This window comes from Lycorma delicatula, chromosome 5 (genome assembly GCF_047948215.1).
Source record: "Lycorma delicatula isolate Av1 chromosome 5, ASM4794821v1, whole genome shotgun sequence".
Lineage (NCBI taxonomy): Eukaryota > Metazoa > Arthropoda > Insecta > Hemiptera > Fulgoridae > Lycorma > Lycorma delicatula.
Genome location: NC_134459.1, coordinates 9,350,821 through 9,372,987, shown reverse-complemented (window position 1 = coordinate 9,372,987; position 22,167 = coordinate 9,350,821). Strand labels below are relative to the sequence as shown.

General features: G+C 27.5%; 1 protein-coding gene across 2 annotated transcripts in view; it reads left to right on the top strand.

Annotated features, from left to right (window-relative positions):
- Positions 1 to 21,835, top strand: part of LOC142324713 (uncharacterized) — a 74,841-nt gene extending 53,006 nt beyond the window's left edge. Inside the window, exons 7-11 of one of the 2 annotated variants that reach the window (XM_075365630.1) lie at positions 1,931 to 2,045; positions 10,742 to 10,852; positions 15,131 to 15,199; positions 19,524 to 19,671; positions 21,582 to 21,835. In XM_075365630.1, coding sequence (XP_075221745.1) covers positions 1,931 to 2,045; positions 10,742 to 10,852; positions 15,131 to 15,199; positions 19,524 to 19,544 — 316 coding nt within the window. In that variant the 3' untranslated portion in view covers positions 19,545 to 19,671; positions 21,582 to 21,835. The remainder of the gene's footprint in view (positions 1 to 1,930; positions 2,046 to 10,741; positions 10,853 to 15,130; positions 15,200 to 19,523; positions 19,672 to 21,581) is intronic. The other variant, XM_075365631.1, reaches the window with a different exon arrangement.
- The last annotated feature ends 332 nt before the right edge of the window (positions 21,836 to 22,167 follow it).

Below are 22,167 nucleotides of genomic sequence, written 5' to 3'. Positions count from 1 at the left end.
TTTTAAAGTTTGTGTATTATTAAAATTGTGTAAAATGTACAGTAGCTTAGTGTCTTATTTATGTAAAGATCTATAAAACAGTTTATATAACTTCAGTTAATTACTTTTTATTTAATTCATCACTGGGTCAACATAATATTAATTGAAAAACCAGTTTTTTTTCATAAGATATATAACTGTACATTATCAGTAAAAAATGAATTATTTAATATTATTTCTGATAATATTAACATGAATCAAATAATAACTATGATAATAATATTAGTAACTATTAGTAATGCTAATGTGGCATAGTGTATAATTATACAGATGTCTCCATAGACAGATGTTTCTGTATGTTTTGCTAAACAGGTTATAGAATGTCAGCTGGAGCAGGTTTAGTTGACACAGTGCTAAGCTTCAAGATCCATGTCCTTTGCTATACAGGCATGTAAATATGGAAAACAAAAATTTAATTATGCAGATCACATACATGAAAATTATACACATACATTTTCAAAATTGGAAGATATATCAATACAAGTAACAAATAATAAAACAAAGATTACCCAAATTCTTGAAAAAGTACACATAAAAAAATATGATAGTAATAATATTTTTATAAATAAACAAGTAAAATTTAATAATGATTAATGGATCCGAGAGATAATAAAATTTATTTATAATCTAGTTAAAAAAAATTATTAATAATCTAGTTAAAAAATTCATAACCACCAGATGACAATAGCAGTAGTCTTATAAATTGTTGATTGATTTTAAATTGCTCCTTGACTCTGAGAATATGTCTATGAAGTTTTAACATTGACTAATTTTAAAATTAAAATTATTATTTACCCGATATAGTGTGCACTGCAAAAATGTTAGTGAAGTTTTCTGTAAAAGGAAAAAACAGTAATTGTTCATTACTTAGTTAATAGTTTATATATATATATAAAGTATTTGTGTATTTACTTTTGTTAAAAAAAAGCCTTAACGTTGTAAAGTGAATAAATTCAAAGTTGTGAAAAGGCAACTTTATGATGAAGGTAGAGCAACTTGCTTAAATTAGTAATTTTATATATACGTCATCACTATATAAAGGTAACTATTATAGTAATAACCTACCATCATTAATTATTAGTTGTTATTATAGTGTCACGAAACACTGTAACTAATGCTTTAGCTGATTATTTCTAGGTTAGTACAATTCATCCAAGATGCTTAAGTTTTTGTTGCTATTGACTAGGGAAGAACTAGCAGAGTATTTTCTTATGCCTGTAAAAACACAAATGATAGACATCTTGTTACAATAAGCTGATTGTAGTTAATTGTTTATTCAGATTAGACACTATTTCAGTTAATCCTGATTAAAATAAGGATTACACTAAACATTAAACTAAAAGATTTGTTGTTTATATGGTAGTTATTTTCATAATTATTATTGAGGTGGATGTTGTTTTTTTTTTATATATATATAAATCCACAATATGTTGAGTTTTATCAAATTAAAATAAATATATTATTTTTGGCTCATTTATCCTCAGTAATAATGTGTAAATTTAAAATATTGTTTTTTGTTTTGTTTTTTTTTGCAAAAATTTTACTGATGAGAATTCAGGTATAGGAAGATCCTGGTTTCAAACCTTAGCTTAATTTGTTGTTAAATATACACAATCTAAATTTTTTATATTTTGAATGGGTTTAATTACCAGATATTTTAGATTTTATTACAAATTTTTCTATAGGCAGAGCCAATAAACTTACCACAGATTCTGGTATTTCTAGTAATGGATCTTGGGTTTTTATTTATTTACAGAACTGCTTGATAACTATTTCAGAATAAAGGAATTGTTTGAAATTATGGCCTTTATTAAATGCCTTCATAATTATAAATATATGAGTATAAATGTTTTATACTTTTTTGTTTTTGTTAATTTCTTTGTTTCTTTAGGTTCATAAATATGAGAATAAAGAAAGTTGCACTTATCGGGGCATTTCTTCTTACAGTAGGATGTATTATTTTATATTTAATCTTAGATGAAACATTACCTCATGATGTTAGACAGGTAAGATTAATTAAAAATAAATTAAAATTAGCTACATTGTTTTTTTTGTTCCTTTCTGAAGTTATGTTATTTTCTTATAGTCTGTGGTCTGTTTAATTTTTTCTTTTACAAAGAAAGAGAATTATAAGTAATTATAGTATTTATCAAAAAATCTGTTATTGTAATGGAACTTGTTTTTTGGATAAATTTAGGTACCATTATTGTTATAATGATGATATATGTAAAGGAAAAATTTGAAGCACTATTTTGTTAAGTAGCCTGTTTTCTGACTGATTTTAAATGTTTATTTTTCATTTTAAACAGATTTTATATTAGGTTTGAACTCTACTTAAAAAATAATGCAGTATATCAGTCATTAATGACCAGAATTGAATAATTTTTCATAAGTCATCGTTTTATTATAGTTATAGTTTTTTACCCTTCCAGAAAAGGCTTTTAGGGAAAATTGCACATCTATGTATGTAAGGTTAATGTAATAGTTGTGCATCTGTTTCATTTATTCCTCCATGATATCAATTAGATCCCAATAAATATTAAGGTATAAATTTACTTCTTTGGGTCCTCAAAAAAGTAGTTGAGCTTTAGCTTTCATCAACTCCTGCCATTTCTGTCTTCTTTCAGCCACCTGTATCACCCCCAGAAGACAGGCCCATTCTAACACCATCATTCCATCATTTGTTCTTCACAAGGTCTTGTATTTTCCATTTCACTATTCTTCACTTTTTGATTGTTTTCTCATCTCTTGAAGAATATGACCCATTTTTTAGTTGCTGTCAAATTTGTTTCTTTAAACAGTTCTTCTAGTTCCTGATTTCTCCACTTTTCCATTTTCTCTGTCAGCCTAAAATATCATTCATATTATTTTGTTTTCAAAGGAATCTAGTTTAAATTTAAATCTTGTTTGTTAAATTCCACATCTATTGTAACCCATACATAACTCATTTTTATTATTCTATTTAATAAAATATAATTATTTTAGATTACACAGGTCAGAAAAAAAATAATAATTTGTAATTTAGATAGAAGTAGGTGAATGTATTTTTTATGCTGAATCTTAAAATGAAATCATTTTTTCTTCATCACTCTCAGATTTTTAGTTATGACCCTTTAAAATATTGAGAAACTTCTTAAATAATTGAATACAAAAATAGTAATAAGTATAATTAAAATTCCTACCGTTATTTTGCAGACATTTACGTTTATCTTAATTTCTTTTTTCTTATTCTCTTTTTCTGTTCAGTTAAGTCTTCTTTTTTTTATCATCCAGCAGTAGTCACTCAATAGATTCATCTCATCTGCCTTGATAACGTTATTCCATCTGCAGTATAACATGGTAGAACCTTTCTTCTTGTTTGTCGCTGATGTCACACAAGTTTAAAAGGAAAAAGTTCAAATAAGAATGTAAAAAATGAATTTTCAATGACATTCTGCAGCCTAAGTTTTTGTAGTTCACTAAGAGTCATTTATGAACTGATCATGGTTTTCAGCCTTTTTGTTACCAAGAAAACCAGTAATGACTTTCATGCTACTAGTTCTTTACGATTCAGTTTGCTGTCAAATACATTTTCACAAATTAATTTTCTTATTTGTGGCCCAATGGATATTCCCTCTTTTAATTTGGCTTCACGTAATTGTGAAAAAACCTCAGCTAAATATTTAAAGATGTCTCCGTCTTTATCTAATGCTTTTACAAAATTCTTTGTCAGGCCTAGTTTTATGAGTAGAGGTGTGAAGTAATACGATCTGCTTTGATAAGGGGAATATTGACAACATTTTCCTTTCCTTGAGTAAACTGATTTCTTTCTGGCTAGTCTTTAACTGTGTAGTGTTTATCTGTGGCCCGATTATACCACAAACACATATATTTTGTAAAGCCACTCTGGAGACCAAGAAGAAGCCTTTAATAGCTTTTAAAATTTTTGACATACTTTCATATGTTTCTTTCATTCCAACAGCATGTGCTACCATGTAGAAGAAAACTTATTAAAGTTATGCAACAACACTGCCGTTAAGCTTCTTTTTGATGAATCTGTAAATAAACGCCAATCATGAATAATATATTCAATATCTGGTTCAGACATTAGCCTCGTAACATCATGGCAGGAACAAATTACACTATCTTTTCTAAAGTATTTCAATAAATTTTTGTTTCTATTTCTATATACTGAAATTTTAGTATCCTATATCCTACATGTGGAGCCCAGGATTTTTCTTGGTCTCCCAAGGGACAGTCAAAATAATGTTTGTATGCAGTTTTCAGCAGGTTCGAAAATGGTTTTCATTGACTTTTCATGGTGAATTCTTCGTAAACGTAACAAAAAAATTTGGAAAATTTTTAAAAGGATTTTTATTCATTGTAAAATTCAAAGTGTTTTAATGAAAGAAAGTAAACTGAAATATTACAGAAATACTTAATTCTAAAAATAATTAAGTTTTAGTGTATAAATACGTAATTACTTAAAATACTTCATAAAATTGTTTCATGTTGTGCAATAAAACACAGAGTGAAACACGCAACTTAGCAAATCTTGATGTTCAGTAAAATAATACCAAAAGTATTTTTCTGTCATAAAAATCTTTCACTAAATTTATGGCATCACTTATGAAACGATTTTTATAATATGTGTATGATAAAACCACTACCACAACTAAGGAATACAGCTAGTCATAGCAAGAGCTGAACTCACTAAAGAAAATTTCATCACGTTGAATTACTCATTACTTGACTCATTGACATGTTTATACATGTCTGTCTTGACATGAAATGACATCATTTGACTTATGTACCAATACAGGTCTACAGCATGCATCAGAATATAAATCTGATGTGAATAAGCAAGCATACAGATGTACTAACTTATTTGTATTGCTTGTTCCACGAATGATGAAACAAATAAATTTAAGGGGTTGTAACTTAAGAATGTTATGTGATGGGTTGTTTCAAAATACATATTCAGATTCAGCATATAATATTCTACACCTACTCCCTTTTCAGTTCCAAATTTTTATGGTGACCACTGTTATAGAAAGTGGATTTAATTTATGTAAGTGTTGGTTTTTCACACATATTTTTCCATTAAAACTTTTTTTTTATCAAACGCAGAGTTAGTTTCATAAATATTTTCATTTTTTTTATTCTACACTGATCTTTTTACTTTGATGTATTTGCATAATTTTCTTCTTTAGTTATCTGCATTGTATATTCTAATCTTTGCTTCCAACTGTACTTTTGGTATCAATGTTACAGTGATTGACAGTTCATATGATGACAATTTTACTGTAATTTGCTTGCTTATTACATGCATTTCTTTTACTTTAAACCAACATGAAATTTATGAGTGTCCATAATGAGCAGAAATTTGTAAGTGAAAATCCCCTACCACATGCATTTCCTTGGTGTTGTGAATTTGATCTTTTGAAAAACAGAAAGGCCTACAAGTAATATTAGTCAGTATAATTTGTGTATTTACTACAAATATAACATTAAACAACAATTTTTATTTTTATTATTAGAGATCAATTAAAATAAAGAAAATTATTTACACGTTAATTTTTTTCCAAAATTGGACTATATCAAGTGCGCGTCATACGCAAGCAAATATGGTAATTGAAAATTGTCTCTTGTTCAAAAATGCAAATAGTCTAAATATTGAAATTTTATTAAATCGGTGGACTAGGAAATTAAGAAAATGCTTCTGGTTTTCATGATAATGTTGTTTCTGATGTTGCATGCTGTTTGAAACATCAGCTGAAGGCAGCTTTATTTGTTTATTTATTCATTGTAATGACACATTGACGCCTATTTACAACTATTCTTTTTATTATGATATGTGAATTTTCTGGTGCTTGGGAAAAATTAACAAACTTATCCAGGATTCAAACTCAGAATTTTCTGGATTTAAGTTAGAGATTCTACAATAACTTCCACTGCAGAGATCAGCAAAGTTAGTGTAGAATAAACTATAATTGTTGTGAACAGTAAAAAACTATGCTTTATTAAAGCTAGTGAAGGTTGGTCATTGCAAGTCGGTCATGTGAAGCTGTTAGCCTTTGTTATTTATGTTTGGGTTACACCAAATTTACACATGGATGCTTTATGTCATCTGGTAATGTCCCAGTTATGTCCCTTGGATTTCTGCTGTGTAATGTTGTGTGATTTTCTACTTGATGTATGTAGAACACTGCTTTAACCACTTAGATTTACCCACACTGCTTTGAGGATTTAGATTTGCCCACAGAATTGTTTATATTTTAAGTGATGATGTGGCCAAAGCTAAAAAATTTTCAAATTCTTAAAAGTAAGCTTTTACCCAAGTTTTAATGCATTTTCTATAGAATTTCATTTTTGGAGAGAGCTTTTGGCTTGATTACTTGTGATTCATGTTCAAGGGTTTTTTTAATAATTAAAGAGACAAAATGATTAGAAAAATTATTATTTTTACTAATGGTACTTTTCAACATTCCTTTTTTCTTGTGCTTTCTTATTCCATCAGGGAAAGAATTGTTCACCTCTTTGTCTAAGCCATCCTTGTACAGCATTCTTGCCCTGCTCATTATGTTTCTGAACTTGATACCGTATAAAAAATATTTGAGAGGTCCAAACAAAATTAAAAAAATCTGGTGGTATGAGGTAAGACATGTAAGATGGATGTGGCAACGCCTCCCAACCCAACGTTTGTGTAACTTCCTTTGCCTTTTGAGTGGTATGCGGGCATTTGTTAGCATACAGAAGAATTAAAACTTTTTCAGAGAGAACCAGGACATTTCCTAATATTCCCACTATAAATTTCTGCAATTTCCCAAATTTCTATTCATCTCTCCTTGCGAATAAGATCAGTGAGAACAAGATAGTGTAATTTTCTGTAATGTCAGTCAAAGTTTCTACCAGTATTCTGTTACAGAGAAAATCTGTGACATTTGTTCTGCCAATTTCAACTGTTTAATCCACTTATAAAAGTTTGCAGAATTAGTACACATTGTACTGTACTGTTTTAACATTTGTGACTGGTTTTTCACCAAAATATGAGTCTTATGACAGCTTTTCTTTTATGATACATAATTCAAGTAGAAACAGTTTGAAATAAACAGAAGAGGTAATAATGGAATTTATTTTCAAACAACTGATATTTCGTGTCAGGGGTGCCAACTTGAATATCAGTTTCATTTTGTTCCATATAATAGGTTTTCTGCCGTTACCGTTTGTCTTTTTAATTATTGAACAACTCTAGTTTATAAATTGTTGCTTATTTAGCTTTAGTTTTTCCTGTTTATTACTTTTTATTTAATTTATTATTATTGTGCATAATAACCTGTCAAGTTAGTCTAGTGTTTAACTCATCATCGCAAAATCTGCTGTTTTTGAAGTCAAGAGTTTTAAGGTTCAAGTCCTTGTAAAGGCAGTTACTTTTATATGGATTTGAATACTAGACTGTGAATACCAATGTTCTTTGGTGGTTGGGTTTTAATTTACCACACATCTCATGGATGGTTGACCTGAGTCTGTCTAGGACCACATGCTTACCGATACATTTATACTTACATTTGCAGCTGCAGGCCTGGCAAGCCAATAACAGTAATTGCATTTGCCTGTTCACACACACCCAGATCTGGCAGCAAGCTGGAAAAACTGGTTGAAATAAATAATAAATGTTATTCTGAATAATGAATTTTTACACCCATTTTGATTTTATAAATATGTTTGCTTTTTTTTGATAAATTTACAGTCTGTTATTTTGATTTCCATACTTACTACTACTTACAAAATATGTTTTATGTTGTTGTTATTGTGTGTTTATGGTTTTTGTTTTATTCACATGTATTTAAAAATTAAGATTTGTTTTCTATCTTTTGGTAAATTTTCATTGAGCTTTATGGGTTTTCTGAGTATAAGCAATAGATGATGCTTGTTTTTTTTTTACATACAGTACTTTCTCGCTGTAGGGTCCTGTGAAGTTGTAGGCGTGCCAAATACAAAGTTTTTTCTTTAAATTTCAGTTTTGAAAGTATGTAAATCCTTTAAAATATTTTATTAAACTGTTTTGTGTTTCAGTTTTTATAAAAGAATAAATATTATTGTATAGAAAAAAGATAATGTATGAATTAGAAAAGAAAAATATTACATGAAATAATTTTTATTTATTTGTTTTAAGTTTTGTTATATCAGGAAATTAAATTTATTATTGTTTTCTTTATGTTATTATTTGTATAAATAACTTTTGCATTTTTTTAATTGTAAAAGATTTTTTAGAAATTTATAGTTGCAACTGCACAATTTGATTTTGGTAGTACAAAAAACAGCCATAAACATGGTGTCAGAAGTTGAACCATTAGTTTACATTTGCCACTAGAATACAAGGAAATAATTTCTTTTTAAATCAGATATATAAATATACTTGAGAAAAAAGTTTTATTTAATAAAAGTGTAAATAAAGCTTATTAAGGAGTATAAAATAATGGAAGAGTTTTTATGTTTCAACTTTAAAAGTTGAATTTAATTTTGGTTTAATTGTGTATACAATTTTTTGAATGTATAGTGTTTTTTGAAAAAATTGTTTTTATTTTGTTTTATGTTTATTAGTATTATTTATATATATTGAACTTGGTTTATCAGTTTTTTAAAAGCTTTTATTTAACTCGCTTTAGGAATAATCAAATTTTGCAAGTGCTATATCTTGTGATGTATCGTATGAAAATCAATGAAATTTGGTACACGTATGTAACTTTGATGACAATACAGCACTACGGTGTCGGAATTTGATATTACCCACCCACATGTGCTACCCCACGCTAAATTCATGCATTAAGTTGAAAATTTTCATTTCTCATGAACTATCGTATGAAAATGATTGAAATTTGGTACACGAATGTAACTTCAATGTGTAAAAATAAATATTTTTACTTTTTGTAGTCAAAAAAAATACCAAAAAAATTACAAAAATATATTTGATTACATATAAAAAAATTATATTTTAAAAAAGCTTTTATTTAACTAATATTAATATTAAAATTAATAAAAAAGCAAAGAAATTAGAAAAACCCTCTAAAAAGTAAAAAAATAAGAATTAAATCAAATTGAGAATTTTAAACAAAAAAATATAATATATTAATAAATATAAAAATGCACTGAAAAGTAAAAAATAAATTATATAAATATCTAATAAATAAAAAATAAGTAAATGTAATAATTATTAAATTTTAAAATTAAAAGTAATGAAAATATTTAGTTAAATAAAAACGTGGCGCAGTTTTTATAACATAAAATATATTTTTAAATACAGCAAATGTCTATAAATACTTATTCGAAAACAATGTTATAAAAACTGCACCATGCTTTTATTTAACTAAATATTTTCATTACTTTTAATTTTAAAATTTAATAATTATTACATTTATTTATTGGTTATTAATAGATATTTATATAATTTATTTTTACTTTTCAGTGCATTTTTATATTTGTTAATATATTATATTTTTTTATTTAAAATTCTCAATTTGATTTAATTCTTATTTTTTACTTTTTAGAGGGTTATTCTAATTTGTTTCCTTTTTTATTAATTTTAATATTAATATTAGCTAAATAAAAGCTTTTGTAAAAAATAATTTTTTATCAAATTGATTGATATAGAAGAATACTAGTTGCAAAATGGCCATTGTTACAAGTTTGAAAGTTAATAATACTAATAAATATAGAGAGGAGTTATTTTATTTTCCAACACTTTTTCCTCTAACCTACATAATCTTATTTCATTATGAAAATCTTTCTTCAGTTAACTGAATAAAAATGAAAGAAAACTATTATTTTTGTAACTACTCTATTCTAACTTAAATTTATACTCTTATCAAACATAAAAATGCTAAAATTGTATCCTACTAATCTTCTAATAACCAGCATTGTCCTATGTCAATTTGAGAATTTTTTGAATAATGGTTTTCAAGTTATTGCGTTTATTTCAAATAAAATTTTCAGTGTATAGTGTTTTTTTATTTTTTAAAAACAAAAAAATTATTTCATTCTAATAAGCTTAGTAAGAAAATCAAAACTGGAATCTTATGAAAGCAACCCTTATTACATTACAAACAAGAATATAATTAAAAGGTTTGCTCTGGTATGGTTAACAATCAAGAAAATGATTAAGCTGGTGCCTTGTTATAGGCAGAAATTGAAAATATTAACTATGTAGACATTTATTACATGATTTTTACAGAAGGTTTCCTCCACAGCAATTAATTTAGCAGTAATAGTTGTTGCATACACAACTTCATACTCCTCTCTTCAAAAATGAACATACCTCTTTAATAACAAAAAAAAATAATATTCCCAAATAAAATACCCAATGGGTAAGCATTCAAAGTAGTTTTTGTGGTTAGCAGTTAATTGGGTTTCTTTTTGAAAATTGTTGTGTCTATCTCTCAAGCATAAATTTTAGTTAGGATAAGAGATAAAAATGTCTCAGAAATAAAATAAGACCACCATTGACTTTTATATAAAACGTGGTATTAAACTTCAAATTCATTGGCAAATGTATGAGACTAGTATAGGGGAGGGTGTGTTTGATTTCATTGAATTGTGTTTTGGCTTCATTTTATGGATATATATTTTGTTATTTCAAGTGTGGCATGTTTTTATGTCAATTTGTGACTTAAGAACAAAAAGTGTAGATTTTTTTCTCTTGAGGTATTGAATCATATTATTTTAGGTAAGCAAACTTCATCATGAGCAAGAAAATATTGAACAGGGGCAAGTGAGACATTTTCAAGCTGCAAATGAAAGTATTAAGAAAGTAGTACATCCTATTTTTAAACCAGTGGTATGTATTTAATAGAATGAATTTACTGTACACAGTTTTGTGTTGTGTTGTGTTATCTCTTTTATCCCCTGCACGTTTGTTCTTTATTTAAATTTCGTAGTTCAGTGTTTAATTGCAATTTGTGTTTGTTTTTTTTTTTTGGGGAGGGACTCAGTAAACTATATTCGGCCTAGTACTTTTATATAATATTAAGCAATCTTATTTTTAAAAAAAAAACTATTTTAAAGAATATAAGATTATAACTATAATCAGAAAAAAATCTTTAAATTGCATCTTGTTGATTATTAATTTAACAAGAAAAACCTACCTTAAACTAGAATATTATTATCTTATCACATATTTGTTGTATCAACCTTCATCTGAGTCCATTCTCTCATTTTCATTTTAGATAGGTAGGTTCAAAACTACTTCAATTATTTTCTGTATTGATATTATTCTGATGGTTTTGCTGTAATTAACATATTTAATATAGTTACTAATTTTTTTTTATATACATAATAATAATCATGACCCCTCTAGAACATTATGAAACCTAGTTAACATACTAAAACTAACAAAAATAGTATAATTAATTAATGGAAAGAAGAATTTACTTTTGATATCACCTGTGCTTGTGTGAATTCAGTAAGAAAATAATTCTTTCAAGAAGAAAGCCCTGACTAATATATGAGGACAGTCAAACAGAAACCAAACTTTTGTCTTTATGGCTTATGAATGGATTCGATGGTAGGAATATGGGGAGAGATGTACACTCCAGCCATTTTGGGATTCACGTCTGGTCAGGAGCATCACATCAAAGCAGTGGTTGTGTTGTTGGTTGTGCTATGTGTTATCATGAAGTTTCTAACTAATGACTCTGTCAAACAATCCAAAATTTTGATTACACTACCTGGGCAGTTTGAGAATATGACACCATGTACTGAAGTCAACAACTGGGCCAGCAAATTCAAACAAGAGTATGAAGCTATAGAAAATGAGAGTTACAATAGGCGTTCAAAAATAAGTATGACAAATGATAAATACTTGATCGATCAATCCATGATCTATTAAATGATTGGCAGTTTACAATTGAGGAAATTGCTTCGAAAGTAGTTATCAGGCATGAAAGTGCCCCTTCCATTACCACAAAGCACTTTGGGTTCTACAAAGTCTATGAGATGGGTTCCAAGACTTTTGGTCCAGCATAAGAAACAGACCCAACTGAAAATTTTGCAAAGGCTCCTGAATTGATTTTAATGAGAGGTAATAGATTTTTGCATCAAGTAGTTACATATGATGAGACATGGGTCCATTACTACACTCAGACAAAATGGGATGGTGCAAGAGTGAAGAACCTTGCCATGTACAGGTGAAAATGCATTCATCAGCTGAAAAGTCCTTGCAACTGTTTTTTTGAACTGGAGAGGCATATTGCTTGTCGATTTTCTCTACAAATGTCATAGTATGAATTCTACATACACTATACTCTATGCATGCTTGGACAAATTGAAAGTCAATCAGAGATCTGAATTTCTTTCATGACGCTAGTGTTCACATGCCTCATTCAGGATAAACTGGACAAAATTTATTGGGAAACTTAGAACGTCCCCCATACTGTCCAGATTTATACCCCTTTGATTTTGTTTTGTACAGACCACTGAAGGAGGCGCTAGGAGGTCATCTAAAATAAATTAGAGCTTGTGTACAGTTGACTATGATACTTTTTATAAACTAGCCTCAAATGTTTTATGAAGAATGGATCCACAAGCTTCCCCACACGTTGGAAAAAAATGTATAGAATTTGAAGGAGATTATATAGAAAATCAATAATGTTTTTATTTTTATTCTGAACTAATAAACATTAAAACAAAAGTTCGGTTTGTATTTGACTGACCGAGTAGTTTGTTTTCAAAATTTGTTGCTGTTGATTTTACGATAAATGTGTTATTAACATTGACATAATGTTATTTATTAAACTTTTCTTAGAATGATTATGTTTATGTTTATTTGCTTAAATAAAGTGTATGTATTATTCCTGTCAATTTTTGCATGCTAAGTTTCTTCTAATTGTGTTTGTATTTTTTCCTAGTAAACTTTTTTGTCATGTATTTGCTTTTGTATTATTATTATTTTCATTTGTATTCTCAAATTTTTTAAAGTTTAAATTTACCTTAAATTATGTGCTAATTGTGTATGTAATCTTTCAATAATTAAAATCAAAATTGTAATTTTCGTAATGGAAATTAGTTAAGATAAATTAAACATAATTTAATACGGTATTTACAGGAATTTAAAAAAAAATTACTAGAATCCTTTACATCAACAGTTATGTGCCCTTGAACATTTTTTTTATCATATTCTGAGTATTTAAATAAACATCCCCAAATTTTTATGTATTTTCATAGGAATCTATATGTTTTTCTAATTTAACTAGACTGCATGAGGTTTAACATTGATTTCTTGAATTCAAATGGTATTGTATATTTCATGTTGGTACTAGTTATAAATAGAAAAATAATAGATTTCAATCTTACAGAACTAAGTTTTATTAGACTTGTTTACATGTAAATAATAACTTGATGCAGAAATCATACCATTGTTTTAAAGTATTAATGCAGTTTGAGAAAGCGTTTGAATTATAAGTTATAAGATTACTGTTGATGATGGCCATCTTTATATTTATATTTATTTCACGTTTGTTTGGTATTGAAATAAAGTGTGTTTTTTTTTCTTAAACTTGGTATACCAATAATGTCTACTGCAATTGTCCATTGTGTTCAGCTATATATGTCTAAATGCTGCTTATTTTTTGGGATTTTTTTTACATTGAATGTTGTTTGTCCTTTATCTATTTAATACATAGAATATATTTATTTATTTTTCTTTTTATATATAATATATATATATATATATATGTTATTCAAAGCACTCATGTAAATTAATATACAATTCTTATAATTTGAAAATTTTGATTTTTAAATTTTTATTATGTAATAATGGGATCTGAAATGATTCCATTGATCATGAGTGAGGATGTGGGATTCTGCAAAAGTGCTTTATGAAAATAAGGTAAGATATGTCTTTCTCAATATTCTGTACTAGGTGGTTTATTAAATAGAATTTAGCAGTACAGAGGAATAATGTAAATATTAAAAAGATTAATTTCAGTAAAATGCACGCGCGCATGCATGTATGTGTTTTGTTTGTATATAAGTTAAAACTGTAAATAAATAAGTTTGTAAATAAAAGTATATTTTATCCAGAGGTCCCGGTCAGGCATGGCATTTTTCATATGCTTTAAAATTCTATTTCCATATCCCACACACAAGCTTCAGCTTATCTGGTGATATAATGATTAAACAGATAGAAAGTAAAAATACTGTATTTATTATTTTACTGAAATTAATCTTTCTAAGATTCATATTATTATTTTGTACTGTTAAAATATATTTTAAATTCAAATAATGCAATCATGACTGAAATATTTAAGTAAACTGCATATTAAAAATTAAAAATACTAAATAATGAAAATTGTATATTAATTTATTACACGAGTGCTGCTATCTGTTGAAGTTTATAAAACTGTCTTACAGTATCTCATGATTTATCAAATTGAAATTTTTTGTGAACTTTATATACTTAATAAATATTTCTCTAATTTTGTCGTATTTATTAATTTGTAATATTTCTAAATTTGTGTTAATATCAGAAATAGAATGTTTGTTGTTTATTGGATGATCTACCATATTATATAAACCAAATTTATTATTTTTTATAATTTCTATAATATTCAAGAAATTTAGTTTCAAAGGATCTGTTTGCTTTTCCTTATAAATACCATCACAAACATTACATTTAATTTTATAAATTCCAAACAGATAGTTTATCTTATTATTATTTCTGTATTTTAAATATTTTATTAAGTGATTATTAGGTTTGTATGTTGGTTTAAATATTTTTTATGTAAGTTTTAGTAATGCTTTCAATGGTATTATTAATGTATATATGTTTTCACTTTCTTTGTGTCTTACTATATATTGTTTGTAAGGTAATTATTTGTTTATTATGTTTTGATAGCTATTTTTTATAAATTAAGGTGAGATATCTCATATCTCAATTAAGATATTCTATACTAGGTAGTTTAAAATAATAGAATTTAAAATATAAATATAAATATATATATATATAATATATATATTATATATACGTAAACTTAATAATTGGTTGAAAAATTACTAACAGCATTTAATTGCATCTTTAAGTTTTAGATGTTTTTTACAATTTTGTTTTTCTTTATAGGTAGTTTCAATACCTTACGATGCAAAATGTAATTCATTCTTACAAACACCGCCCAGAGTTGATATTCAGGTTTGTGGTTTTTTTTTCAAGTAATTTATTATTTATTATTGGAATTATTAATAAATTGCTTTTCTTTCGTTGTATGTTATACTTTAATCTTTTTTATTCTTGCTTAATAATATTGCCACATAAGCTTAAAGCTTGTGTGTGGGATATGGAATTAGAATTTTGCAGCATGTGAAAAATGGCATGCCTGATCGGGATTCAAACCTGGGACCTCCAGATGAAAGGCTGAAACTTTATAAGTAAATTAATATATCGATATAGTTATTGCAATGGCTTTTGATTATGTTAATTTAAGATCATTATAAAGTCACAGAAAAGGTAAAGAAATATTCATTATTGTAGTTGTCATCTGGTAAGTTATATTTCTTTTTTTAGTGTCTTGTAACATTGAAGAAATAGTGTTAAAAAAAACCAAACATAACAAGTTAGACATTTTGGGCCATTAAAATTATAAAAATCCATTATCCATTTCTTGATTCTCTTCACCAGAATATCTGAAAAGAAAAACATCTTACTTGTTTTTCTCTTTTATATCTTTACTTTAATTGTATGTTAGATTAAGCTTTTATTGAGAAATAAGGAATTAGATGGTTGAAAAAATTGAAAGACTCTTCCTGATAAGATAACAGAAGACCAACTGGGTATTTAAAACCTAGTATGATTACCACTTCACTGGTTAATTATTATTTTTTAAATCTTCTTTCTGTTTGAAGGAATATTTAATGTAAAAACAATTAATGGAGGCCTAGTTTAAGATAGTTGGATTGTTGTATTGGTTATTGCTTTAGTAGATAAATAAATCTTTATTAAGGGATTACTGTTAATTTATAAATTATCATAATTATTACAACCAAATTCAAATTATTTAAATTATATTGCCAAGTGCATAATAATTATTAACATCAAATTACAATTTTTATTAAGGTCATTGTCAAATAAAAACAAATTCAATAGTCTTGGCCGTCAGAGGAATACAAATGTTTAAAAAACAGTTAACTAAATATCTATTTTTACATAAAGTAAATTTATATAAAAACAATGGATAGTAAACTAAACATTATTCTTTATAAATGGTTTTACATATTACATCTAGTCACTAGTTCACTATATTAAAAAGATTCACATAATAATTTACCCGTTTCATGGGTCTCTAATTTTTGCTGAACATAAAAAAATATTTCCTTAAATGAGTACTTTATCCCAAAACTCTTTACTACCTTTAAAATTGTACTGCAGAGAATTTACAATTACGTGGAGCTGGGCTGAGAGTCTGATCTTTCTTACATAATTTCTGTCATTATTAAGTATAAGTAAGAAATTTGTTATAGTATAACAATGTTTCACTTTTTTAGGATCACCCTATCACCTTTGCCACCAGTCTATTTAAAAACTACAGTGAGCTCAGGAATGAATGAATCAAAAAAGTATTTTCTAGAATATTTCAAAAATTCCTTTGCAAGCCCTCACTTTTTTCAAATTCTTCATGTGATGTAGTTATTATTAGTAGTTATTATTTTTTTCAACATTAATGTACTTTATTTCTTCAAAGGTTAGTGACAATCAAAGATTACCTGGAAATTTCTTAATGATTTACATTCATTATTCCATTCTGAAACAGTACACACATCATTTTTGCATTTCTTTCATAAAATTATTTTATAACCATATTCAGCAACCAACTTTCTATGAATACCACAGGATTTCATGATTTTACTCAAACATTTTTCACTATTCAAATTTCAATCAATGACAATAGGATATTTATAGCATATTCATTTTAAAACTTAATGACTAGTACATAAAAGACCATTTTAGGGAGTTGCTGCAAATGGTAGCCAACTGTACAAAACTGCAAAAATCAGTGAACAATTTGACCTTTGATTCACAGAGGTTTCCAATTCTTGCTACAGAAGTTAGCAAACAATTGTTACTTTCAAGATAAACCTCATATATTTATAAAATTTTGACTTTATTTATTTATTCATCCAAATCCCCGTACGGAAAGACATCTGCTTTGTGATGATCCTGGTTGCTACACAACCCCTCCATTCCTAGCCCTGATGGACTTTACCAGAGGTAATCTTTTAGACCTTCTAAATGTAATTACATATCACAGTTTGATCTCTTATCAGGATGCCACCAATGCAAATGCCTCAGCAGACACTTCTATCAGTGTGTTTACTCAACTTTACTGTCACCTTTGTGTTAGGCTTCTTTCAATTTTGCTCGTCGTAATTTGTACCCTGTCAACTAACTTACTAACTACAAGGATCGCAGAAGTCTGATTCCCATGCCTATATCTAACTCTAAGCGACATGAATAGTCATTTCCCATATCTAGATTTCAAGCTAGACTGCACTATCAAATTTTTTTTTTGAGTCTACTGGAAAACCCAAATTCTTCTCTCATCAAGAATTTTGTTAGAACTTCGCCAGTAAGAGTCTGCAGAACTGGACGGCATGGCGAAGTCAACGATCATCAAACTATGTTTACAATTCTAAACATGACCTAACCTAAAATTATAATGAAAATGGGGGAAAAAAATAAAAAATAAGCATGAAAACATTATATTTCAGTTCAATTACATTTGTAATAAAGATTACTTTAAAAAATACTTCAAATTTTGTTAGACAACTTTTTTCTTGTATTTCATGAACCGCGGGACTTGAATGTGTTACTTTTTTCTCAGAAAGGTGGGTTTATCAATCGTGCTGCTAAGTATTAATACTTAACGGCGCCTTTGAATTTACGAATGATCTCATACAAGAACTTGATAATGCATTTGAAATAATCAAATTTAAAAGAAAATGTATTTAGCTTGTTTTAATAGTAAATGCTGTTATGTAAATGAAAGTACTGAAGATGAAAAAAATTTTTTAGTTCCCATCACTTCATTAAAAATTAAATAAAAGTATTAGATTACAGGAGATTATGGCTGCTAATAAAACACAAAAAAACATGAACAGTAAGAAAGTGTTGCAAATGTAGCAACAAAGATTTGTTATATAAAACAGAAATAAATTTAAGTGGTAAAATCTTTATTCTACAATTAGAACTATTTAAACTAATTGATGGAGAAATAAAAAAATGTTTATTTAATTATAGTATAAAAAGGATGTTCATGGATATAATAAAAATTGAGGGTTACACTTACAAAGTAATAAGTGCAGTATTACGTTACAGATCTCGATTTGTGAAGGTTGTTATTATACTAGTTTAATTTAAAAAGAAAATATATGGTATGAAGTGAATGATATGACTGTCAACAAAAAAAATTGGCCAAGAAATTCAAAAATGTATATTTGTTCTAGAAAGGCAATAAATTTTAATACTAAATCCATAAGATAACAATCTGTAATTCATTCTGTAATAATCTAACAAAGCATAGTGATCCAAAAAAATTACAATGAAATTGTAAACCGTACAGTAAGTCTCACAGATACCATTTCTTTCCCTCAGAAAACAAAAATTTCTTTAATGTAAATAAAAACTGTTTTTAATGAAGTTATACTGATATCAAAAAAGGTAAGACACTGCATTTATATTATCAAAGTCTGTTATTAATTTAGAATGTTGTTTAAAAAAATACCTGTTAAATATATGTAATAGACAATAGATATACAATAATAGATAATAAACAATGTTTAAGCATTCCTTATGATAGGCAAAAATAGAAAAATTTGTTATAAAACTCTTACCGGGCTGATTTCATCTATGTGTAATACATATCACATTTATAGAAAAAATACAATTCTTATGATTATTCGTTGTTTAATAAATGAAATTGGGCAGGTAAGAGTTTTGTAAAAATTTTTTATTTTTTGCTTATTGTATGGAATACTTAAACATTTTTTATTATCTATTTTATATCTGTTGTCTATTACATATGTTTAACGTGTATTTTTTTTTTTAACAAAATTCTAAATTAATAACAGATTTTGAATTTTGATGAATTTTTAGTGGTTGAAAAATGTCAGGGTCTTTCTGGCATTTGAACCCAAAACATTTAATATGACAGGCAGAGTTGCTGCTACTCTACCAAGTATGTTTTACATTCAAATTTATCAGCAGTAAAGATTATAGAAAGTGATTGATTTTTAATGACACTTAAACATATTTAAACTTGGATTTTTTTTACTTGTTTGAAAAATCTTATTTTGTATTAATTCTTTACAACTAAGTTTAAATTTGTTATGATTGTCTTTAATAATGAACTTTATTGTACTATTTATTTTGCTTTTGCACTTTTTTGTGATTTTAATAAAATAAAAAATATATTCTGAAGAAATGTAGAAAACTATTTTTGATAAAGATTTTTCATTTTCAGATGTCTGCTGTTTATGATTAACTTAAGTTTGATAATTTGGATGGTGGTGTGTGGAAACAAGGATGGAATATTGTTTACAATGAAAATCAGTGGTCACAAAAGAAAAAGCTTAAAGTGTTTGTTGTTCCTCATTCACATAATGATCCTGGTTTGTCCTTAAACTTTTTATCTAAATATATATTTTTGATTTGTAGCAATAATAATATTTTTGTTTTAATTTTGTGATATTTATAAAGTAAAAGAAAATAAGTAAATGTTCTACTTTTCATTTTATAAGTGTCCATGATTTTGTTTTAATGCAGTTTTTAAAATTGATTTTCTGTAAGGCAATCTTATTTATTTTTATGTTTGTAGTTACTTTTTAAAAATGCTAAGAAAAATTGGATTTTTATAAATTGATTTTGTTAGCTAAACTGCATTCACAATTTGTATTTATTATTACCATCTTAATGACCGCATAGGATTACTTTAGTCAGTCCATTAAACAAGTCTCTTTGATGTGACTATTTGGGCCTTGCAGTCCTCCCAGTACTTTTCATATGTTCCAAATGTTCATGTGAGTTTTTCTTACAATTGTTTTTGTTCATATTTTTCTTTCATTTTATTTTATCTGTAGTGTCTTCTGGTGTAATGCCAATTTTCTTCAGATCCTCTCTTATTTCTCTGATCCATCTGCATCCTGTCTTGATGTTTTTTGGGTCGAGATTGTACTGCACTAGCTGCTTCAGAGGTCTTGAATCTTGCATCCTCATGATTTGTCCAAAGAATCCTTGTCTTCTCTTACGCATGGTATCAGTGATGGGTTCTAATTCTTTGTACACGACTTTGTTGGACACATTCCACCACTGCCCGTCTTTATGGTACGTTTTATTGATGCAAATTCTTCCAATTCTTTTGATTTTCTGGAGTCTGTTCTCTTTGATTGTTCATTCAGGTGGAAATGTTTTTCTGCTGTATAAGTGGCTTCCTTTCCTAAGTGCTTTCTTTGGGGAGTAAATTTAATTTTAATTTTGACTACATAGTTGTCTGAGCCTTTGGATACACATCGGAGGACTTTTCTGTTGTAGATCTCCTTGTGATGGTGTTGTCCATGAAAACATGGTCTAATTGCCATTCTTCTTTAGTGTAGTCGGGGTGTTACCAAGTTTTGAATTTTTGAGGTTTCCTCTTGAAATATGTGAATTTCGAGATTGTGTTGTGGTTTTTGCAGAGATCAAAGAGTTGTCAGTTTTTGTTTGTTTTCTTGTATGGGCCATTTTCCGATGATGTCACAGTATCTTCTTTCTTTGCGTAGTTGAACATTTAAGTCTTCAATTAATTGTTTAACATGGTTTTTTGGGGGTTTTATTTATAGTCAGGTCGAGTAGATCCCAGAACTTTTCTGTTTCTTTACGGTCTTTTGGAGAGTTATTTTTATTATTAGTGGGTGCATGGGCATTTATTATAGTATAGATTTTATTAGATGCTTTTAGGGTGAGTGTTAAGATTCTTGGGGATTGTATAGAGTTTATTATTTTGAGGCTGACTAAAAAACCTTTTCCAAACGGGGACATTTTTCATCACTCTCTTCTCAGGTATACTTTTGCAGAGCCTATATCCTTGAGATTCCATGGCTTCATGGTTGGTGTTTCTTATTTCCGTTAGACCCATGATGAGAATTTTGTGTTGGTCCACTAGGCCAGTTATTACTTTTAGTTTACCAGTCTGCATGAGCAAGTTTACATTGTGTGTGGAAGTGAAGGTGATTTGCTTTGTTTAATTTTGTACTTTGTATTTTTCTTGTTCATGTGTGCAATGTTGGGGGACATTTCAATGCTTCCAATTGCATGTTATCTTCTAAGTGGTAGCACGCCGTATCTGATTGGTTACTCTAGTGTTGCTTGGTTCAGCCAGTGGAGTATTCCTTAGAAGACCTTTCATGACTGACAAGGGATCACCTGTGATGGAACTAGGTCCTGAGTTACAATTATAGTTAGTGAGGTGTGATTTGATGATAAATGAAGCTTTGAAGTTTGTTTGGATTCAGTTTACTGGACGGATTTCTCCTATTTGTTCCAGATATATCCAGGCGCACCTCGTGGAGGCTCAACCCAACTTTTGTTGAAGTTGTTATTTTGGAGTAAAGTTACAAAAGTACAAAGTGATTCTAAACGTTACGCATAATTGATATTTATTATACAACCTTGATTTTTTTCTATAAGTAATTAGATATTTGCTAAACTTTATTTAATGCTGTCATGGAAAAAATGTTATTTGAAGATATTGGTAAAAATAGGTATTGTGTTATTAACATTGTGTAATTAAGTTTTGATAAATAACAATTGAAGTGCATTTTTCAAAGTTATAGTAAAAATTATTCACCTTGATTATTTTTTTTATTTTTATATAAACTGTGAGTATAATTAGGAGCATTTTAGAACAAAAATCAGCTTCAGATTAGATGGGATTTGTGAGTAAAGTTTTAATCAGGGAAGATTTACCTGATTGTAGTAATATGTAATTCAGGGCTTATCGTTTTTTGTGAGAATAGTATTTAACTGCTTTTTTTTCATAATACGTATATAATTTTTTCACTGTCTATTTGTTATAATACTGAAAAGAGAAGTCGCGTATGAGTAGTTGCAAAAAAATTCAATTTTGAAAC